We start from the raw sequence: 17,047 nt of genomic DNA, 5'->3' as shown, positions 1-17,047 counted from the left end.
TGACGTAGGGTCTCAGGATGCTCCTCAAGCCCCCCTTGAACCTGGGAGCTTTCTGATTGTCTCCTCTCTGCCTCCCAAGTCCTGGGGTTACAGGCATGTGTCCCTAATCTGGACCTGCTTTGACTATCCTGACAATCTTTTGAGACTCCCTAGTACTGAAAGGAACCTTTTGAAGAAATGCCACTTTGTCACTCGGAATGTGGCCTCATACCTAAGCCAAATTTGTGGGTCATTAAAATGTCAAATAAAGTACTCATTAGCTTTTACTGCAGAGTGAGCTTTGAGCTGCTGCTTATTTTAGTGCAGTGCCAAAGTAAGTTCGTTGTGATGTTGAGAATACCTTGGTGCAATTTAGTACGTGTGATTTACCCCTCCATATAAAGCGAGGGACGGGGCTGGGGAGACGGCTCAGCTGGTGAAGGTGCCTGCTCCCATCCCTGTCACTCTGAGTCCAGTCGCCAGAACCTGCATGGTAAAAAAGGGAAACTGACTTCCCGAGGTTGTCAGCTGACCTCCAAATGGGAACGTTGGTACTCGCCCCCCCAAATATATACAAACAGTGCAAAATCACTAATAACGAGGGATTATTTCCATAAGTAGGGGAAACACCTTCTCCCAAATATATAATCAGAACATAATTTAGAATCTTGAAATCATTTCCTTCAAGATAGAAGTTTAAGCGCCTGTGTGAATGTTGTCATGGTCCAAGGTAACCGATATTTTTCTTTAAAGTTTATTATGTGATTCTTCAACAATGCCAAGTTGAGAAACAAGTGGTCATTTTCAAGTGTTTCACTCATTTTCGTTATATTCACTTTTGTTACATGTTACATGTTAATATACATTTGTTGCCTTAGTAGTGTTTGACCTATATTCCCCCCCCCCCCCCCCGAGGGGAGAAGAAACTGCCTGAGCCTGTACTGCTCCCTTGTGTGCAGGTCCTTCAGTCTTACGGAATTTAACTCCATGCTTGGTAGGGATTAATCTGCAGATCCTGTTTGAAAGAGGATTTGGTTTGACTGTGTCAAGTTTTCCTGCAAGTAAAAACTACATCGTTGAAAAGAGCTGGACTCGGTCTACACTGTGCTGTCCCTGCTTGACCCCGATTTGTTTGGCACATAAAGACGATCAGCCTTTGGCAGTGGGGAACAGATGTCCTGATTTGATCAGAAATTGCTTGCACGAGTTTGCCACTTCCCCAAAGTCAGTAATCCCTGTTGACCTGATAATTTTTTTTTTGACAGATTGTGAAAACTATTTTCCAAATACTGGTTTGGATAGGCACACCCTGTTGCTCACCTGTGAGATTTTAAAGCCAGTTGGCATCCTTCCCCCTGCCCTCAGCAGAAATAGAAGAAAATGGAAAACAAGATCAGGAAATAGCACAGGCACAACTGAGGTCTGCACAGCTTCTAAGCGTTTAATATGAGATACTAGAGTCCAAGTCTGGGGGAATGTACGTCTGCTGTGGTCATCACTGTGTGTTGTGATCTGTAAGTGAGCCTGGCAGGTAACGGGAGCCCAGGAAATACCTTGCGTTTCTGTAAGAGGTTTGCTCCAGTTCTGTCCATTAACGGCAAGCAGATGCTCATCTTGGAAGATCACCGTTGATGGTGGAATACCTGATTCCACTGATCCCCTTCAGCCTCAGCATAGCTGGCATATCCAGAGAGCATGGACTCTCGGGAAGACGTGCCCTTTTCTAGAAACTCAAGAGGCACGGAAGCACTTGGCCTCCTTTAGATTTCAGTGTTAAAACGGGAGGAGTGTTTACTAGATAAAACTGCTCCCTTGTTTTAAAAATTGAAACAATACTTAATAAAACATGCTATTTAAGTGTTTTAGGAGGCCGGCAGACACAGGGAGACTGTGCTCTGTACTGTACATGGAACCTAGGGTGTCACATGTGTTAGACTGGTTGTCACCAAGCTTCTACATCCCCAGCCCTGACTTTAGCCATTTTCAAGTGTACCAGTTCAGTGGCACTAAGGACACACACATTGTGCAATCCCTGTCATCCAAAACGAAAATTGTTCGTTAAAGAATAACTCTCCATCTGCCCCTCATCCCAGCCACCACCAGCCTCCTGTGTGCGTGATCCGGACTCTTCCGTGTACCTCACGTAAGTGGAGTCACAGTAATTGTCCCTGTGTCTTGCTAGCCTCTCTCTCCTTCCCTCCTTGGAGATCTGGCAGCCCTCTCCTCCTGGTAATCTAGTTCTTCCCGCTTTGTGCCCGGACCTAGGCAGAGATGGCATGCACAGTCAGGATCCAGAGACAAGTTAAAGCAGCCGCTCGTGGCATACCGCTAGGGGGGTATTAAACCTTTGAAGCTGTGATTCCTAATCAGGATGTCTGCTGGCCCATCTCCTCCAGGTCTTGCTGATAAGCCTGCGCCGACAGTAATATTAGAGATTAGTCTTTCTCCATGTTTCATAAAACAAATTGTTCTTCTTTAAACTTGATTATGGGCTGGAAATTTATCAGTACATTGATGTAATTGCTTATACAGATATTTAGCATTCTGCACACAAGGAGCCTCTGTGACAGAAGAGGGTTTGATGGCGGCCCCACCGTGAAGTCGTGGTTATGCCTGAAGTCAAGCCCTTCCTTGCTTGTTGTTTCTCTGCCTCCCCGCGACCCCAGTCTTAGCTACATTTCCTTACTTCTCTTCCCTCCCCTTTGCCCTCCCTCCTCTTCTTTCTCTTCTCTCCTCCTCTTTTTCCTTCTTGCTCATTCTGATGTTGGAGTAGCTGATACAGAAGCAACCGGATCCTCTCTGTCCCTCTAGTAGCCCACCTTAAAGGAGAGAGACGGGGAGAGTCCGGAGTGTGAAGGTGAAGGCAGGGGAGGCTATAATGTTCTTGGGCTGTAACAAGGAGGGAAGGAGACGGCCTTGAAGAATGATTTGAAAAGTTATCTGTGCGCCAAGTGCACTCAGGGATGGAGGCAAGGGATGATTAGGAGTTCAAGATTAGCCTTCACTACGTAACATGTTCAAAGCCACCCTGTTCGACATGGGATCCTGACTCAAAAACACTTTTTTTTTTTAAAAAAAAATCTGAGTTTAACTTTGAAATAGAATCTTGTTTGCTTTGGTGCTGGGGATGAAGCCCAGGGCCTTGTCCTCTACCACTGAGCTACACCTCAGCTTCTGTTTCTGAACTTGTGTGTGTGTGTGTGTAAGTGTGTGTGTGTACAAGTGCATGTGTGTGTGTGGTGTGTGTGTGTACAAGTGCATGTGTGTGTGTGGTGTGTGTATGTACAAGTGCGTGTGTGTGTGTGTGTGTGTGTGGTGTGTGTGTGTGTGTGTACAAGTGCATGTGTGTGTGCCTGTGTGGAAGGCATAGACCAATCTCAGTTGTTTCTCAGGAGTTGTCCATCTTCTTTTCCTTCTCGTGTGTGTGTGTGTGTGTGTGTGTGTGTGTGTGTGTGTGAGCGCGCGCGCTCGCGCACATATGTGTGCATGTGTATGCGTATGTAAAGACGGGAGGCTTTTGTCAAGAATCATTCTTGATTGTTCTTCCACCTTAATCACTGAGACAGGATTTCTCATTGAACCCAGAGCATGAAGATACATCAAGTCCCACTGGCTAGTTTGCCCCGGGGACCCCATCTCCATCTCCCAAGGCTAGAATTACACATGGCCCCTATGCCACTGGACATTTATATGGGTTTTGGGGATACGGACTCAAGTCCTCTCTTTTGTGTGGCCAACACTAACCATTGGGCAAACTCCCAGACTGTTGATTGAGACAGGGACTCTCACTGGCCAGAAAGCCTTGGGGATCCACCTGTGTCCACCCCAGTCCCCCATGGCTGGCATTCTAGGCATGGCTTTTTATATGAGTGCTATATGGGTGCTGGGACTCAAGCTCAGGTCCCTGTGCTCGTTCAGAAGGAAGCTGTCTCCTCAGCCTCTGACTCTTTTTTTCCCCAGATTTATTTAATTTTGTGTGTATAAATGGTTTTTGCCTGCAGCTATGTCTGTGTGCCCGGTGCCCATGGAAGCCAGAAGAGGGCATGGGGTCCCCAGAACTGGAATTAAGATGGTTGCAATCTATTATGTGGGTGCTCTGCAAGACCCACAAGTGCTCTGAACCGCTGAGCTTTTTGTCCTCCGGCCCCTGGCTCAACCGGAGCTCTGAACGTAAGCTGTACCACAGTGCCTTCTTCTCTGCGTCCTCTGTTCATTTGCATCAGGTGGAGCCATATTGCCAGCCTTGGTTCCGTGTCTCAACCTGTAAAACATCAGGCCAACAGCTCAGTTCCATCCAGAATCATAAATATTTCAGCTGGAAGCCAACGAAATGGGAAGTGCTCCCTTACCGTTCCATTTTTATGGGTGTTTACAAACACGGGGGCTGAGGTACCAAAGCTAGAGAACCCGACAGCGAACACTTAGCCACACTCGGGTCATCCCGGAACGGTGGAAATCGCAGTAGGAGCTCAGCGGCACTGGTACCCTGGGAGCATCCTCCCACCCTTCCTGTTTAAAGAGGAACTGGCATCCGTAGCCGTTATCGTCCCACCCCCACCTCTCCCAGATTTAGAGTGCGTGTGTGTGTGTGTGTGTGTGTGTGTATGAAGTTTACCAGCCACAAATAGGTTCTGTTTCCCACTCCTTGTTCTAGGGCCCTCTTTCAGTTCAATATGCTTTCATTGGCATCTCCTTTGGTGTTCTTTACAGCAGTAGCTAATTAGTGACAGCTTCTGAGCAAGCAGCTTGTCATTTTTGGCAGGGACAGGGGACACCCATAGCTAAGTTTGCCATACTCCATGGAAATACATCTCGAATTCTAAAAGGCGTCTGTAGTCAAAAGGTGGCTGTTCCTACCGAAATATCTCAAGCTGGCACCGTGTCCTAGAGATGAACAACTCTCGGGAGGGTGGGGTTGGGGGAGAATAACACAGGTTCTGTGTGTGACAGGCACCGCTGTGAGCCCTGAGTCATCCTCCGAACCTTAATCTGCACCGGGGATGTCAGACCTCATCGTGTTGTTTTGGTGCGGTAATAAATCTCTCCGGGTGGCATTTAGTGGCAAGCATGGTAGCTGAAGGAGTGTGCTGTTGCTGTTGGCGAAATGCTGTGCCTTCCGTTTTTACTCAGCTTCTTTCTCACAGTGTCATTAAAGGGAGCAGTTTAGTTTGCTTGGAGACAAAGGGAATTTTCTTGAGGCTTCGAGCACAGAACAGCGTTCTCACAACCCATGTGGTTCTTCCCTTTGGAGTCGCCGCCGTGAGGTGTTAGCTCTATTTTCCAAACCCGTCACGATGTTTACGGATGGTCTGTCTGTTGATTAACACTAGCAATGAGTCAAAACCTCCGTCACGGTTTCTATAAAATGTGATTCACTCCCATTACTCCTCTAATAAGGATTCAAATAATGTGTTAAAAATAACACATTGAAGGAAATAATTGGCCTGCCGGCTATTCCTCCCAATTTGGTTCCCTCTGTAACATGGAGACCTACTGAAATGCTGTATAATACTCAATTACCAAATACCTACCATGTACCAGGCAGAGTGCGGGCCAAATTGTAACCCTAGAGAGGTAGTGCAGTCTGTCTTTTCAAAGTGAGGTGCTCAAAATGACGAGAGACACAACATTGTTGTGTTCTTTTCCTCACTGAGGTGTGAAACTGTACAAGGGACCACCTTTCTTAGGAGCTCGAGATTGTCAGATGTCCTTGTTCTCAGTTTCCCCCTTGATAGGCCATGCATAAGGTAAAATCCAGACGTTGACTACCATTATGTGCTTCTCTGTAGCATGGCTTGGTGAACCCTGAGGATTTCTGGCCTTCAACTCATATTTAAAGCACACCGACATAGCAACACAGTTATTTCTACCGTCAGGTGCACCAGCCTTGGGTAAATGGATGTAAATTATTGCTATCGTGTGACCAGTTTCCCAGGCGATGCCCAGCTTCAGCCCTACCATGGCTCCCTAGGGGGTCAGTCCTATCCTGCGCCCCCCATAGTTGGTGGGGTGTCCCTTTATAAAAACCAGAGCTGAGCAGGATGTGCCCAGTGTTGGTCATGAGTAACAGTCCAGCCGGCTGGCATCCTAGCACACCTCACCGCTCATTTTGACCCAGGAGCTGTCAGGACCGAGGTATTAACCCCACCAGAGAGCTATCCTCTCTCTCAGGATGGTCCTCCCCTGTTTACCTCCACAACCCCAAGCTTTTAGCTGACTTCTGATTGGCTCAGAAGGATAAAGATGCACCACACCCTCCCATGGCTTCCTTCAGTTGTGCTTGAAGGCTTCCAGAAAGATCTGATTTAAAGCTTTCTTTTGGGTTGTGTCTGTTTGGAAGTTGCACTCTGGCATAATTTATTCTGTAGACTTTACGGTAAAACAGCCTCGAGACAAAGATACGCTTCCGAAAGAACTACTTTGGCTAAATGAGGAATTTTTTAATTAAAAAAAAATGGCGTACATACATGTGTATGCCGTGAATGAGTGGATGTCAAAGAACGACTGTAAGAATCGGTTTCCTGTCTCCACCGTGTGGGTCCCAGGAATCAAACTCAGGTTGTCAGGTTGGTGGCAAGTGCCTTTACTCACTGACTCAAGTCGATGGCCATTAACTAAGCGACAATTTTAATGAGCAAAGAGGTGAGGCCGAGCGCATGCTCTCTGAAAGTGCGAAGCCTCCTAGGGAATCTGAGAGCCCTAACACTTAAGCCCGTTGCCTTGTGGCATTGTGGCCCTATTAGAGCCACCTCAGGTGTCCTTGAGAGATGTATTAAGGACACATGCAGAGCACTCAGAGGTGTGTGACATGTGGCAATAGCTCCTTGATACTTTTTATTCCTTCTGCTACTGGGACCCACTGCTAGCTTTCTCCCCTGCGTGCCAACCCCCCTGCTGCTGTAAAGCAGAGACAGAGTGGAGCGGAAAGTAAGTAGTTTGCTTTGTGTCGACATGAAACAGTTTCTAATTTCTAAGTTGCTGGCTTAATTTAGCATATGTAACAAGTTTCTTCCACCCCAGGAGCTCTCAGTTGTCTTCATCTGGAGCATGTTCTGAGCCTGGGGTTAAGCGCTCCATCATCAAAGCCCAGCTTCTGTGAAGACCGCCTCCCACAAAAGGCCTGGTGTCTCTGTTGCCACCACAACCTGAAAGAGAGTAGTTAGAAACCACACGGAGCTGATGGCATGCCATGTGAGCCTCTCAGAGGGATTCGTCACATGGGTTTTTTTTTTCTTTTCCTGTGTGTGTGTGTGTGTGTGTGTGTGTGTGTGTGTGTGTGTGTGTGTGTGTGTGTGTTCATGTGTTCATGTGTGTGGAGGTCAGAAGACAACTGTGTGTCATTCTTTTTTGTTTGACAAGGTCTTTCCCTGGCCTGGAACCTTCTCAAATAGGCTATATTATCTGGTTAGCAACGGTGTGTCTACCTCTGGTCTTCCCATTACTGGAATTATAAACATTCATCACTATGGGATTGAGGGATTTGAATTTAGGTTCTCAGGCTTCCCAGAAAAGTTCTCTACCGACTGAGTTATCTGTCCAGTCTAGCCCATCACATTTTCTTGCAAGACATATGTAGACAGTTAAAACATTTTTCTTCCTTCTCCTTTGCACTGGGAAGGACCTTACGCTGCCGTCTCTAGGAGAAGCAAATTCGAACTCTCCTATAGTTTGGTGCTCTTTTAATTTACAGAAGTCTGTGCGAGAATACAATACTGTTGGGGTGGGACACTAAAATCTTCAGCGTCATTTTAAGTGTTTGGAATTACTATCTGAAGAAGACTTTACTTGTCTTTTTGCTCATCGGTTTAGTGGTCTTTTCTCCATGTCTAATCTCAGACGTTGCGTGCGCTCTGTGGCCTCTGGGGTTTGGGCATTGCATGCTTGCTGACCATGGTGGATGGCTGGGCTTTCATTTGTTTGTTTTCTCTTAATTTTTAAAATGATTTATTGTTTTTATTTTATGTGCATTGGTATTTTTACCTGCATGTATGTCTGAGTGAGGGTGTTGGATACCCTGAAACTGGAGTTACAGACATTTATGAGCTGCCATGTGGGTGCTGGGAATTGAACCCAGATCCTCTGGAAGAGTAGCTAGTGTTCCAGCCTCACGGCCGTTTTGCCTTCAGTTTGAGAAAAGTCTGACATTTTAATTTTGTCAATCACCTGGAGATTTTAAATGTCACTCTTATCGCCAGATTGCTATCATATTTTTAGATAGAGAGACTTCGGGATTATTCATGTAGGAAACAGGAATGGGGAGGCAAGCATGATAGCTCGTTGGTAAAGGTGCTTGCCACCAAGCATGTTTGATTGCCAGCACGGAAACCGGGAATGGAGAGAACAGGAGAGAACAGACTCTGTCCACTGACTGCCACACATATGCCATGACACACATGCAACACACACAAAACATACAAAAGAAATAAACAATCAAAATCTAAGATGGTTCCTGTCCTTCCCCTCCACCTCCTTCCAAGTATGCTCTCACTTTGAAGCCAGCAGTTCTTAATGGTGCCCTGCCGTTTAGAAAGCACGAGGCTTCATGTTCTAACTGCTCTCAACTTAGGCAGCCCAGACCCTTTGGTGGCAGAGGTTGTGGGTCTCCATTTGTTTTTCTTGGGAGCTTTACTGGAAACAAAGTGTGATTGCGTCCTGGCTGCAGAGGGGAAGTTGGCGAGAACTCGCAGCTTTCTGTTTGGTCTGTCTGAAGCAGCTGACCTTTTGGAAGGAAATCGCTGCTCTTTGCTTCTTCCTGTAACATCGCAGCCAGTGAACGGTGAGCGACGAGGGTAGAGTTCTGCCTCTAGCCCAGCTGCCCAAGGCACAAGCCTGTAGAAGCAGGAGCCCCCGCACAGCCCCTGGTCACGGTGCTGAGCTGTGTTTAGCTGTGTTAGTCGCTGTGCAGCGAAGGAAGATCTGTGTCCAGAAAAGCAGCTTAGGCAAAAGGTGATTCTGTTTGGTGGCAGAGTCGTCCCAGGGCTAGAAAGGTAGCGAAGGTGGTGGACACCTTACAATCTCAACTCATTCCGTCGTAAATGTCCTGGCAACGACATTGATTCTCCTATCTGGATAACCATTTTTTTTTTCCTCTGATGCTGTTTTTTTTTTCCTGGCAAGAAAACATTTTAATTTTCTAAGCAAGAAGCTTTTTTTTTTTTCAAATACCATGTCTGTGACCCGAAGTAAAAATGGATGATAATTTGTGTAAATGTGCTCGACCCAGCAATTCGAATCTGCGTGCAAGTCGGGATCGGTAGGTAGGTGTGCCTCTCCGGTGTATTCTCCGTCCGTTTCCTAGATTGACTGTGGGTGGCAAAGACTGCCGGAAGAGTGGATGTACATGAGTGGTACAGGGTGCACTCTTGCGAAGCTGACACTTAGACTGAGGCAGGAGGACAGCCTGGGCTACATAGTTACTTCCAGCCAGCCTGGGCTACATATGGGTTCTTGGCGAAAGCTAAGTTGATAGGAGCCAAGAAGACCTGTTTCTGCCAGTCCCATCAGCCTGTGAGTAGGAGCTAAGTCAGGAGCTAACAGCTGAGGTTTTCTGTTACCTCATCTTGTCCCAGCAGCTTTCCAGAGGCCTTTAGTTGTTGATCCTCACCATCCAAGGCCGTCATGTCAGCCAGATGTGGGCAGGCGTGCGGTTCATGTGCTGGAAGTGTAACTTTTTTTTTTTTTTTTTGAGGGAATTGTTGTGCTGTTCTGAATGGTTTTCTGTGTTTCTCGTTCTGCCCACAGTGGCTGTTAAGTTCTTTGGTCATGCCAAGAGCGAAAAGGGAGCTGGCGGGACGTATAAATAGACCTGGGTTCCACATTCATCTCAGCCATTAGTAATCCTGACCCACTCCTTGAAAACAGATTAAGTTGCTAAGTACCTGAAAGTGATAGGCTTCCATTCCTTTAAAGAAATATTATGACTAAAGTTCCACGGTGTCATGTCCTACTTAAATCAAAGATATCAGTTAGTAATGGAGTGTTGGGAAATACTCTGTGTGTGTGTGTGTAAAAAAATAATAAGTAGTGTGTGAGTGCATGGCTGTATGTGCACATGTATGTGCAGGTGCATGAGTGGGGGACCAGAAGGTGCTGGATCCCTCTGAGATAGAGTTACAGGCGTTTGCCCAGCTTGTTACGTAGGGTCTGGGGTCTGAACGCTGGTCCTCACTGCTACACGCCAGACTCTTAGCCACTGACCCCCTTTCTCCATCCCTCTTTCTGCATTTTTTGTGTCCTTATCATGGGGACTCACCGTGTGGCTCAGACTGGACTTGAACTTGGGATCCAGACACCTGAGACTTCCAGGTGCTGGTATTACAGCCTGTGCTCTTCTGTCTTTGTGCATCCCTTTAAACCTGGTGCCCACGGGATGGTCACCAGCGGAGTGTCCATTGTTACTGAATTTGTATTTTAAGTATTATATCTTGAAAAGCCCAGTTTGTGATATGGGGACGGGAATCAAGCCTATGGCCTCGCTCATGCTCAGACCACACTCCCAAGTTCTCAAGTTTTAGACGCAATTTAATAACCGCAGAAAAGGGATCAGAAGGCTGTTGCCTAATGTAACAGGTACTTACACCCTTTAGACCTTCCTCAGATTATTCTTCAGCCTTCCATACATTCTTGTCTCCAATACACTTACTACATTCTTTTCTTAATCCTTGACGACGCATTGACATGGTGTTTGGGTTTCATCATGGTTGCTTCTCCGTGTGATTTAGACGGCTCCCTGTCATCCCACAGGTTAACATGCGGCGGCTTCCGCGCTCCCCCATTTCATGTTATTTCCAGTTTCTCCCACAACGTCTCGTACTGTTTAACTAGTGGTTGTCCTTAAGAGTTGACCTAGAACAAAAAACACTCTTCAAAGCAAATTTCCACTAAGTGGAGACAGGACTATAACTCTCAATGGAAAGAGAGAGGCCATGGATTTTTAATGAAGAAAATATTGAGAATGTGTTTCTTATTTTCTGTAACACAGATGCCATTATTTATAGGCTCCAGCAAATGCTCGCCGCCATCTGGAAAACGGTACGGTGGTAACCCTCCTCTAATGGCTGTTCGAGTTGCTTGTTAGGCTTGGACTCGGAGACGGTGCTGTGCAGGGAAGGATGCTGGCATCCTCCTGCCCACCACACACAGCCGGAGAAGCCCAGACTCTCAGCGCTGCTCGGAACCAGTTCCAGGGGAGACGCCAGTCGCCTGCTCAGTGTCCTTATTTGCCTCTTTCCAAATGTTTGCTCTTAATTCTGACTTTGAAAATTAGTAAGTTATTGTCCCCGGGAAGTTGAAAGAACAGGACAGCCAGCCCCAGACAGACTTCACCAACTGCGAACAGTTGTCACATCTGTGTTACCACTCCCACGCACACCACACTTCCCTCCTTTGGAAGGTGAAGATGAAGACGTCGTGACCCCTTAAGCCTTAGAGGCTGGAGTACGCGCACGATGAACTAGGGCATCTCCTGCACAACCTCAATGCCTGCCACGCTCAAGAAATTCAACTCTGACTCGAGGGCTGGCAGTGGGCCCTGGATGGGCAGTAAAGCCGTTGCCTAGCGTGTAGAAGACCACGGGTTGGGACCTGGGCACTGCATAAACACTGCCTGTAACCCATGCCTGTAATCACAGCACTCGGGAGGTAGAGGTGGGAGAATCAGGAGTTCAAGGTCATCCTCTGCTTTATAGCTGACATAAGGCCACCCAAGGCACAATAATATCAAATATATAGGCCATATTTAGCTTCCCTTAATTATCTCAATAATGTCTTAATGTTTAATGATGAGTTTCTGCTTAAAAACAAAGGAAGATTTACCATCCCACCCCCGTGTGTGTGTGTGTGTGTGTGTGTGTGTGTGTGTGTGTGTGTAGGGAAGCCGGAAAACTGAGATCAAAGGACAACCTGTAAGAGCGGGTTCTTTCACACTCGGGTCCTAGGGGTTGAACTCAGGTCATGAGGGCTTCGCCATAAGCGCATTACCTGCTGAGCGTTAGCTCTCGGCCCTGCGATTCTGCGTTTAACGTGCTCTGACAGTTATACCTCTGTACAGGTGTCTCCTTCTTTTCTTTTTTTTTTTTCTAAACCAATTCTTTGCTCTGTTTCTTTTGTTTGTTTGTTTGTTGATTTGCTGTTCCTTAGGGCTTACAGTTTGGATTTGTGGGGGTGGAGGTGATAGTGGGGATTAGTTCCGTTCTTGGTTGTTTCTTTTCCTTAAGGTGCGCGGTCCAGGTTGGTGTCACATTTCTCCAGCAGAGCAGCCCCCAACGCTGCGTTCTGCTTCTCAGCTGGGAAGTTCTGGAAAACGGCATGTTTCAGGGGTGTTCTGTCGTCCTCATGGTGGGGTGTGGAGTGGGGGGGAAGGATGGCCTCTAACGGTCTCTGTTGTACGTGAGCTACAGGCACCGGGGCTGATATTTGTTTCTTCCTGATTCTTTGCGATGCATCTCGGCATGTCAAGTCTGAAAATGTATAGTGCCACTCTGCCCTATACATGGTTGGGGTTGTCCAATCCCTCTGTTAGAGTGTTATCCACGAGATTCACCTGCTGATGTACCTTTCCCCTGACACCCCCCAAAAGGTTCAGGGACTCGATAACAGGGTCTTGTGCCTTCTAGGCCAGAGCTCGACCAATGGGCTGTGTCTCCAGCTCCTTTTCTTTTCTTTTCTTTTTTTTTTTTTTTTTTTTGGTTCTTTTTTTTCGGAGCTGGGGACCGAACCCAGGGCCTTGCGCTTCCTAGGTAAGCGCTCTACCACTGAGCTAAATCCCCAGCCCCTCCAGCTCCTTTTCATTCTGTGAATAGCAAGAAGCATGAGAGGGCAAGAACATCCTGTTCCCAGACACTGGCATCGTCATGGCTTTAGCCGCTTTGATGCTTCTTGTCTGAATCTACATATACTCACCCCTGTGTGCAGAAGCCAGAGGTCAATGTCGAGCGCCTTTCTCAACTGCTCTATAGCAGCAGTTCTCAACCTGTGGGTTGCACCCTCTATGGGGGCTGAACGACCCTTTCACAGGGGTCACCTCGGACCATTGGAAAACCCAGATATTTACGTCACAATTCATAACAGTAGCGAAATTACAGTTATGAAGTAGCAACGAAAATAATTTTATGGTTGGGGGGGTCGCCACGACATGAGGAACCGTATTAAAGGGTCACAGCATTAGGAAGGTTGGAGACTGGGTATCTCAGTGAACCTGGAACTTGCCAACTGAGAGCTATGGTGGCCGGTGAGCCCCAGGCATCCTCCGGAATGCCTTCCCAGAACTGGGGTCAGGAGCGCCTGCTGTTCTTTGACACGGGTCCTGAGGTTGTTACTCAGCTCCTAAGGACAGCACCATGAGCACTTTACCAACCACAAGCCGCACCCCACCCCCAGCCCAGCCTACTTTATTTCTGAGCTTATGCACATTTTAATATAAATGTGGTTGTATTTAGGTGAGAAGTTTAAATGTGTGAGGACCCACTGATGTGGGCTTACCTTCTGCACTTAACAAGTAGCCACCCCAACTCCCCACCCTCCTACCCCTTACCTCCTGTCCTTCTCTCCTTTACCGCTTTTCTTCCCAGAGCAGCGGTGACTGGGCTATGATGTGAAGATTTGTGACTGATTGTCTTCCCAGAACGTTATTATCTCTGTTGCCCGGGCAAATTTTTTCCTTGTTTGTTTCTTTGTGGGCCAAACACTTTCACTCCTGTTCCCTTCCCGTGTGCTTACGATTTTTTTTTCTCTCCCCGAAAAGAGGATCTCCTTTCTGGCTGCTCACAAGCTAGTGGTCAGGCCGTCTTGCTTTGTTGTTTTAAAGGGCAGATGGCCTGGTGTTGACCTACTTTTAGATGTGGTCATTTTACTCTAACCTTGCTTGATGTCAGGCCAGTATGAACACAGCCTTATTCATCACTACATTTAATATTTTCTGTCTCTCAAAGTCCTTGTATTCGGTGACCATCACCACTGAATACAGTACTAATGTACTAATGTTGACATTGACAGTGAGACCGACAACATGACCAGAGAGACCTGGCCCCTTATCCTCCTCCCAGGGTCCCTCGGTCCTCAGCGGGTGCCGGGTGGTTTAACAGTTTGCTGTGCTGGCGCCTCGCCTGGAACTTTTCAGATTAGAACCAATGTTTCTCCATTGAGTCCATCTGCCAGCTCTCCCTAGCCTTTGCTGAAACCAGAGTCTCCCAACATCAGGCTTTCTTGTTCTATTTTCCCCTTTCTCTCTAAATTATGAAGTGTGACAATGTGTGCAAAAGTACAGAGGGTGACATGACAACTTACAAGTTCTCAGGACATTGGCAGCTCTGGGCAGTGACCGCAGGGCACAGCACAATCGGGGCCTCTTGGCATTGACAGATGGGGCCATCTTGGTACTGGGATTAAGGGTGTGTACCACCAGGCCTAGCTTTTGTCTCTTTTTCAATTACAGCTTTATTGAGATAGAATCCAGTGTTATAAAATAAACCTTTTTATTTTGTTTGGTGCGCGCGCGTGCGCACACGTGTGTGTGTGTGTGTGTGTGTGTGTGTGTGTGTGTGTGTGTGTGTGTGTGTCTGTACCATGGCATGCTTGTGGAGGTCAGAGGACAGCTATTGGGTGTTTGCTCTTCATTCCACTGAGGGTTGCAGGGGTCAAACTCAGGTCATCAGACTTGAATGACAAGTGCTTTTACCTGAGAGCCATTTCTCTGGCTCCATCATCATTCTAAGATGTCCGGAATTCAAAGTCTTCTGAGCATTGTAGACCATTACCACTAATGCGTTTTCCTCACTTCCTCACTTCCCCAAAAGTTGAACCTCACTATTTTCCGTCTCTCTCAATTTGCCTATTGTGAACATGCCATGGATGGATCACAGCATATGCCGTGTGTGTGTGTGTGTGTGTGTGTGTGTGTGTGTGTGTGTGTGTGTATGTGTGTCGGGGCTCATGTAAGCCTAAGCTATTCTCATGCCCCCTTTGTCCTCCAGTTTTCAGTGTCCTTCTGAGTTAGGGGAACAGGACTCACAGTGCCCCTGCCCCACCCTTCCATACGTTCTTGTCTATAAAGTCCTTGTGTCGTGGAAATTAAGAAATCAGAGTATCTGGGACTGGAGAGATGGCTCAGCAGTTAAGAGCACTGGCTGCTCTTCCACAGGTCCCGAGTCCAAGTCCTAGCAACCACTTGGTGGCTCACAACCATCTGTAATGGGATCTATACATAAAAAAGGAAGGAAGGAAGGAAGGAAGGAAGGAAGGAAGGAAGGAAGGGGGAAAGGAAAGGAAGGAAGGAAGGAAGGGAGGGAGGGAGGGAGGGAGGAAAGAAGGAAGGGAGGAGAGTATCAGGGCCAGCAGAATGACTCAGTGGATAATGGTGATTGCCACCAAGCCTGACAACCTGAGTTTGATTCCCCAGCACACACATAGTAGAAGGAAAGAACAAACCCCTACCAGTTGTTCTCTAACTGCCAAATGCAATAAAAGTAAGAAAAAGGATTACCTTATTTCTAAAGGAAGGTGAATTTTATCCTGTGGAACTTTAGTTAAGCAGAGGGATAGCAAGAGCTGGTCATCAGTCAGAGAATTGACTGTGGAAAAGTTTGTTGAGTTTAGTTAAGGTGGGGATGGGGAGTAGGAAGTCCTGTGTGTAAGTGTGAATCGTTGGCCCCTCGGGGGCTGACTACACATACGTACATATGTACACATATAACCCATGCTTCTGACACCCTACGCACACACAGACATATTCTCCTCATTTAGGAAGTTTGAAGCCTGAGGCACAGAGGAATTGGGAGAGCAGGTCTTTTGAAAACCTGTAAGTAGCTGAGCTCAGCGTGGTCTTCAGAACATTAATCTCATGTTCTATCCCCAATCCTACTGGGGATGTAGCCTAGCGCTACAGGGCTCACCTGGCACGTGTGAGGCCCTGGGTTCGAGCTCTGCTGCCACACAGAAAAGAAAAACTCAGCAATTATAGATGTTCCACATAATAAAAACTACATCGGCAAACCATATCTCTCCGTGGGTGTTTTAGACCCTCATCTCTCCTCAAGCCAGAATTCGTTCAGTCTACTGGCAGAGTTTCTCTGGAAGCTTCCAGCAGAGAGAGCCTACTTTCTGCCAGGGTAGTTATAGCAAAACAGTCTCCGGTGTTCTGAAAACCTTCAGAGTAATGGCTTTGTTTGCAAATGCTTATGTTTTGGGCTGGGAGTATATCCTTAGTTAGTAGAGCTCTGACTAACAGGCACAAATTGATCACCAGCACAAAAGTAACAGAACACACCTATAATCTCAGTACACAGGAGGCAGAGTGGGAGGATCTGGCGTTGAACTACATCCTGAGTCCAGTGCCAGGGGCAAGCCTGGGCTACCCAGAGCTGCCCTAAATACACACACACACACACACACACACACACACACACACACACACATATATATATATATATATATATATATATATATATATTTGTTAAAGAAAATGTTTCTGCTAGACTGTTAGCTATTGATACAAAATAACACCTGCCACTTGCATAGGAGGCCTCCCTCCCTTTAGCTTCCAATAAGCCTGAGACATTGTGGTCAGTTACACATTTTGGTTTCTACAAAAAGGTACCTCTGGCCCTTTAACCTTCTCCACCCTTGGATAGGTCCGTGTTCTGGGTCAACATAGGTGCTGGGTGTGTTTAGTGGGTATAGCACTCTGTGTCCAGGCTGAGCCGTTGTGGCTTGCTCTGGAAGGCTGTGAACTCCACAAGTATGACTGCACAGAGCTCGGCTGACTGTCAACCCTGTCCTAAAAATACGATGGTGAATCCATTTCCCAGTGTTTAGAGTGGAGCCCCCCCCCCCCCGTGATGATTTACCAGAGATACAAACCACTTCCTCCCTTGTCAGAGTGTCACGCACTGAGAACTGAGCTGCCAGGTCAAGAAGCAGAGAAGAGCATGCGCGTGGTAGGCCGTCTCCCTGCGTGCCTGCGGGAGGAGTAGCAGCTGGTGGCTGGATAGACGGAAAGTATGGGGACAGGGCCCCTGCTTACACCTGTGTGCAACCTTGTTTCCTGGTGAGTGTGGAGAGTTCCGACGGGCAT

At 47.2% G+C, this 17,047-nt stretch overlaps 1 protein-coding gene across 12 annotated transcripts in view; it reads left to right on the top strand.

Annotated features, from left to right (window-relative positions):
- Stat5b (signal transducer and activator of transcription 5B) overlaps positions 1 to 17,047 on the top strand; it is a 70,672-nt gene that overhangs the window by 19,575 nt on the left and 34,050 nt on the right. For 3 of the 12 annotated variants that reach the window (XM_087569920.1, XM_087569914.1, XM_087569916.1), the window contains exon 1: positions 8,736 to 9,232. In XM_087569920.1, coding sequence (XP_087426046.1) covers positions 9,188 to 9,232 — 45 coding nt within the window. In that variant the 5' untranslated portion in view covers positions 8,736 to 9,187. 12 annotated transcript variants of the gene reach the window in all.

Source organism: Rattus norvegicus, chromosome 10 (genome assembly GCF_021556685.1).
Source record: "Rattus norvegicus strain SHRSP/BbbUtx chromosome 10, alternate assembly SHRSP_T2T, whole genome shotgun sequence".
NCBI lineage: Eukaryota > Metazoa > Chordata > Mammalia > Rodentia > Muridae > Rattus > Rattus norvegicus.
Note: the sequence above shows the minus strand (reverse complement) of the source record. Positions and strands in the feature narration are given on the sequence as shown.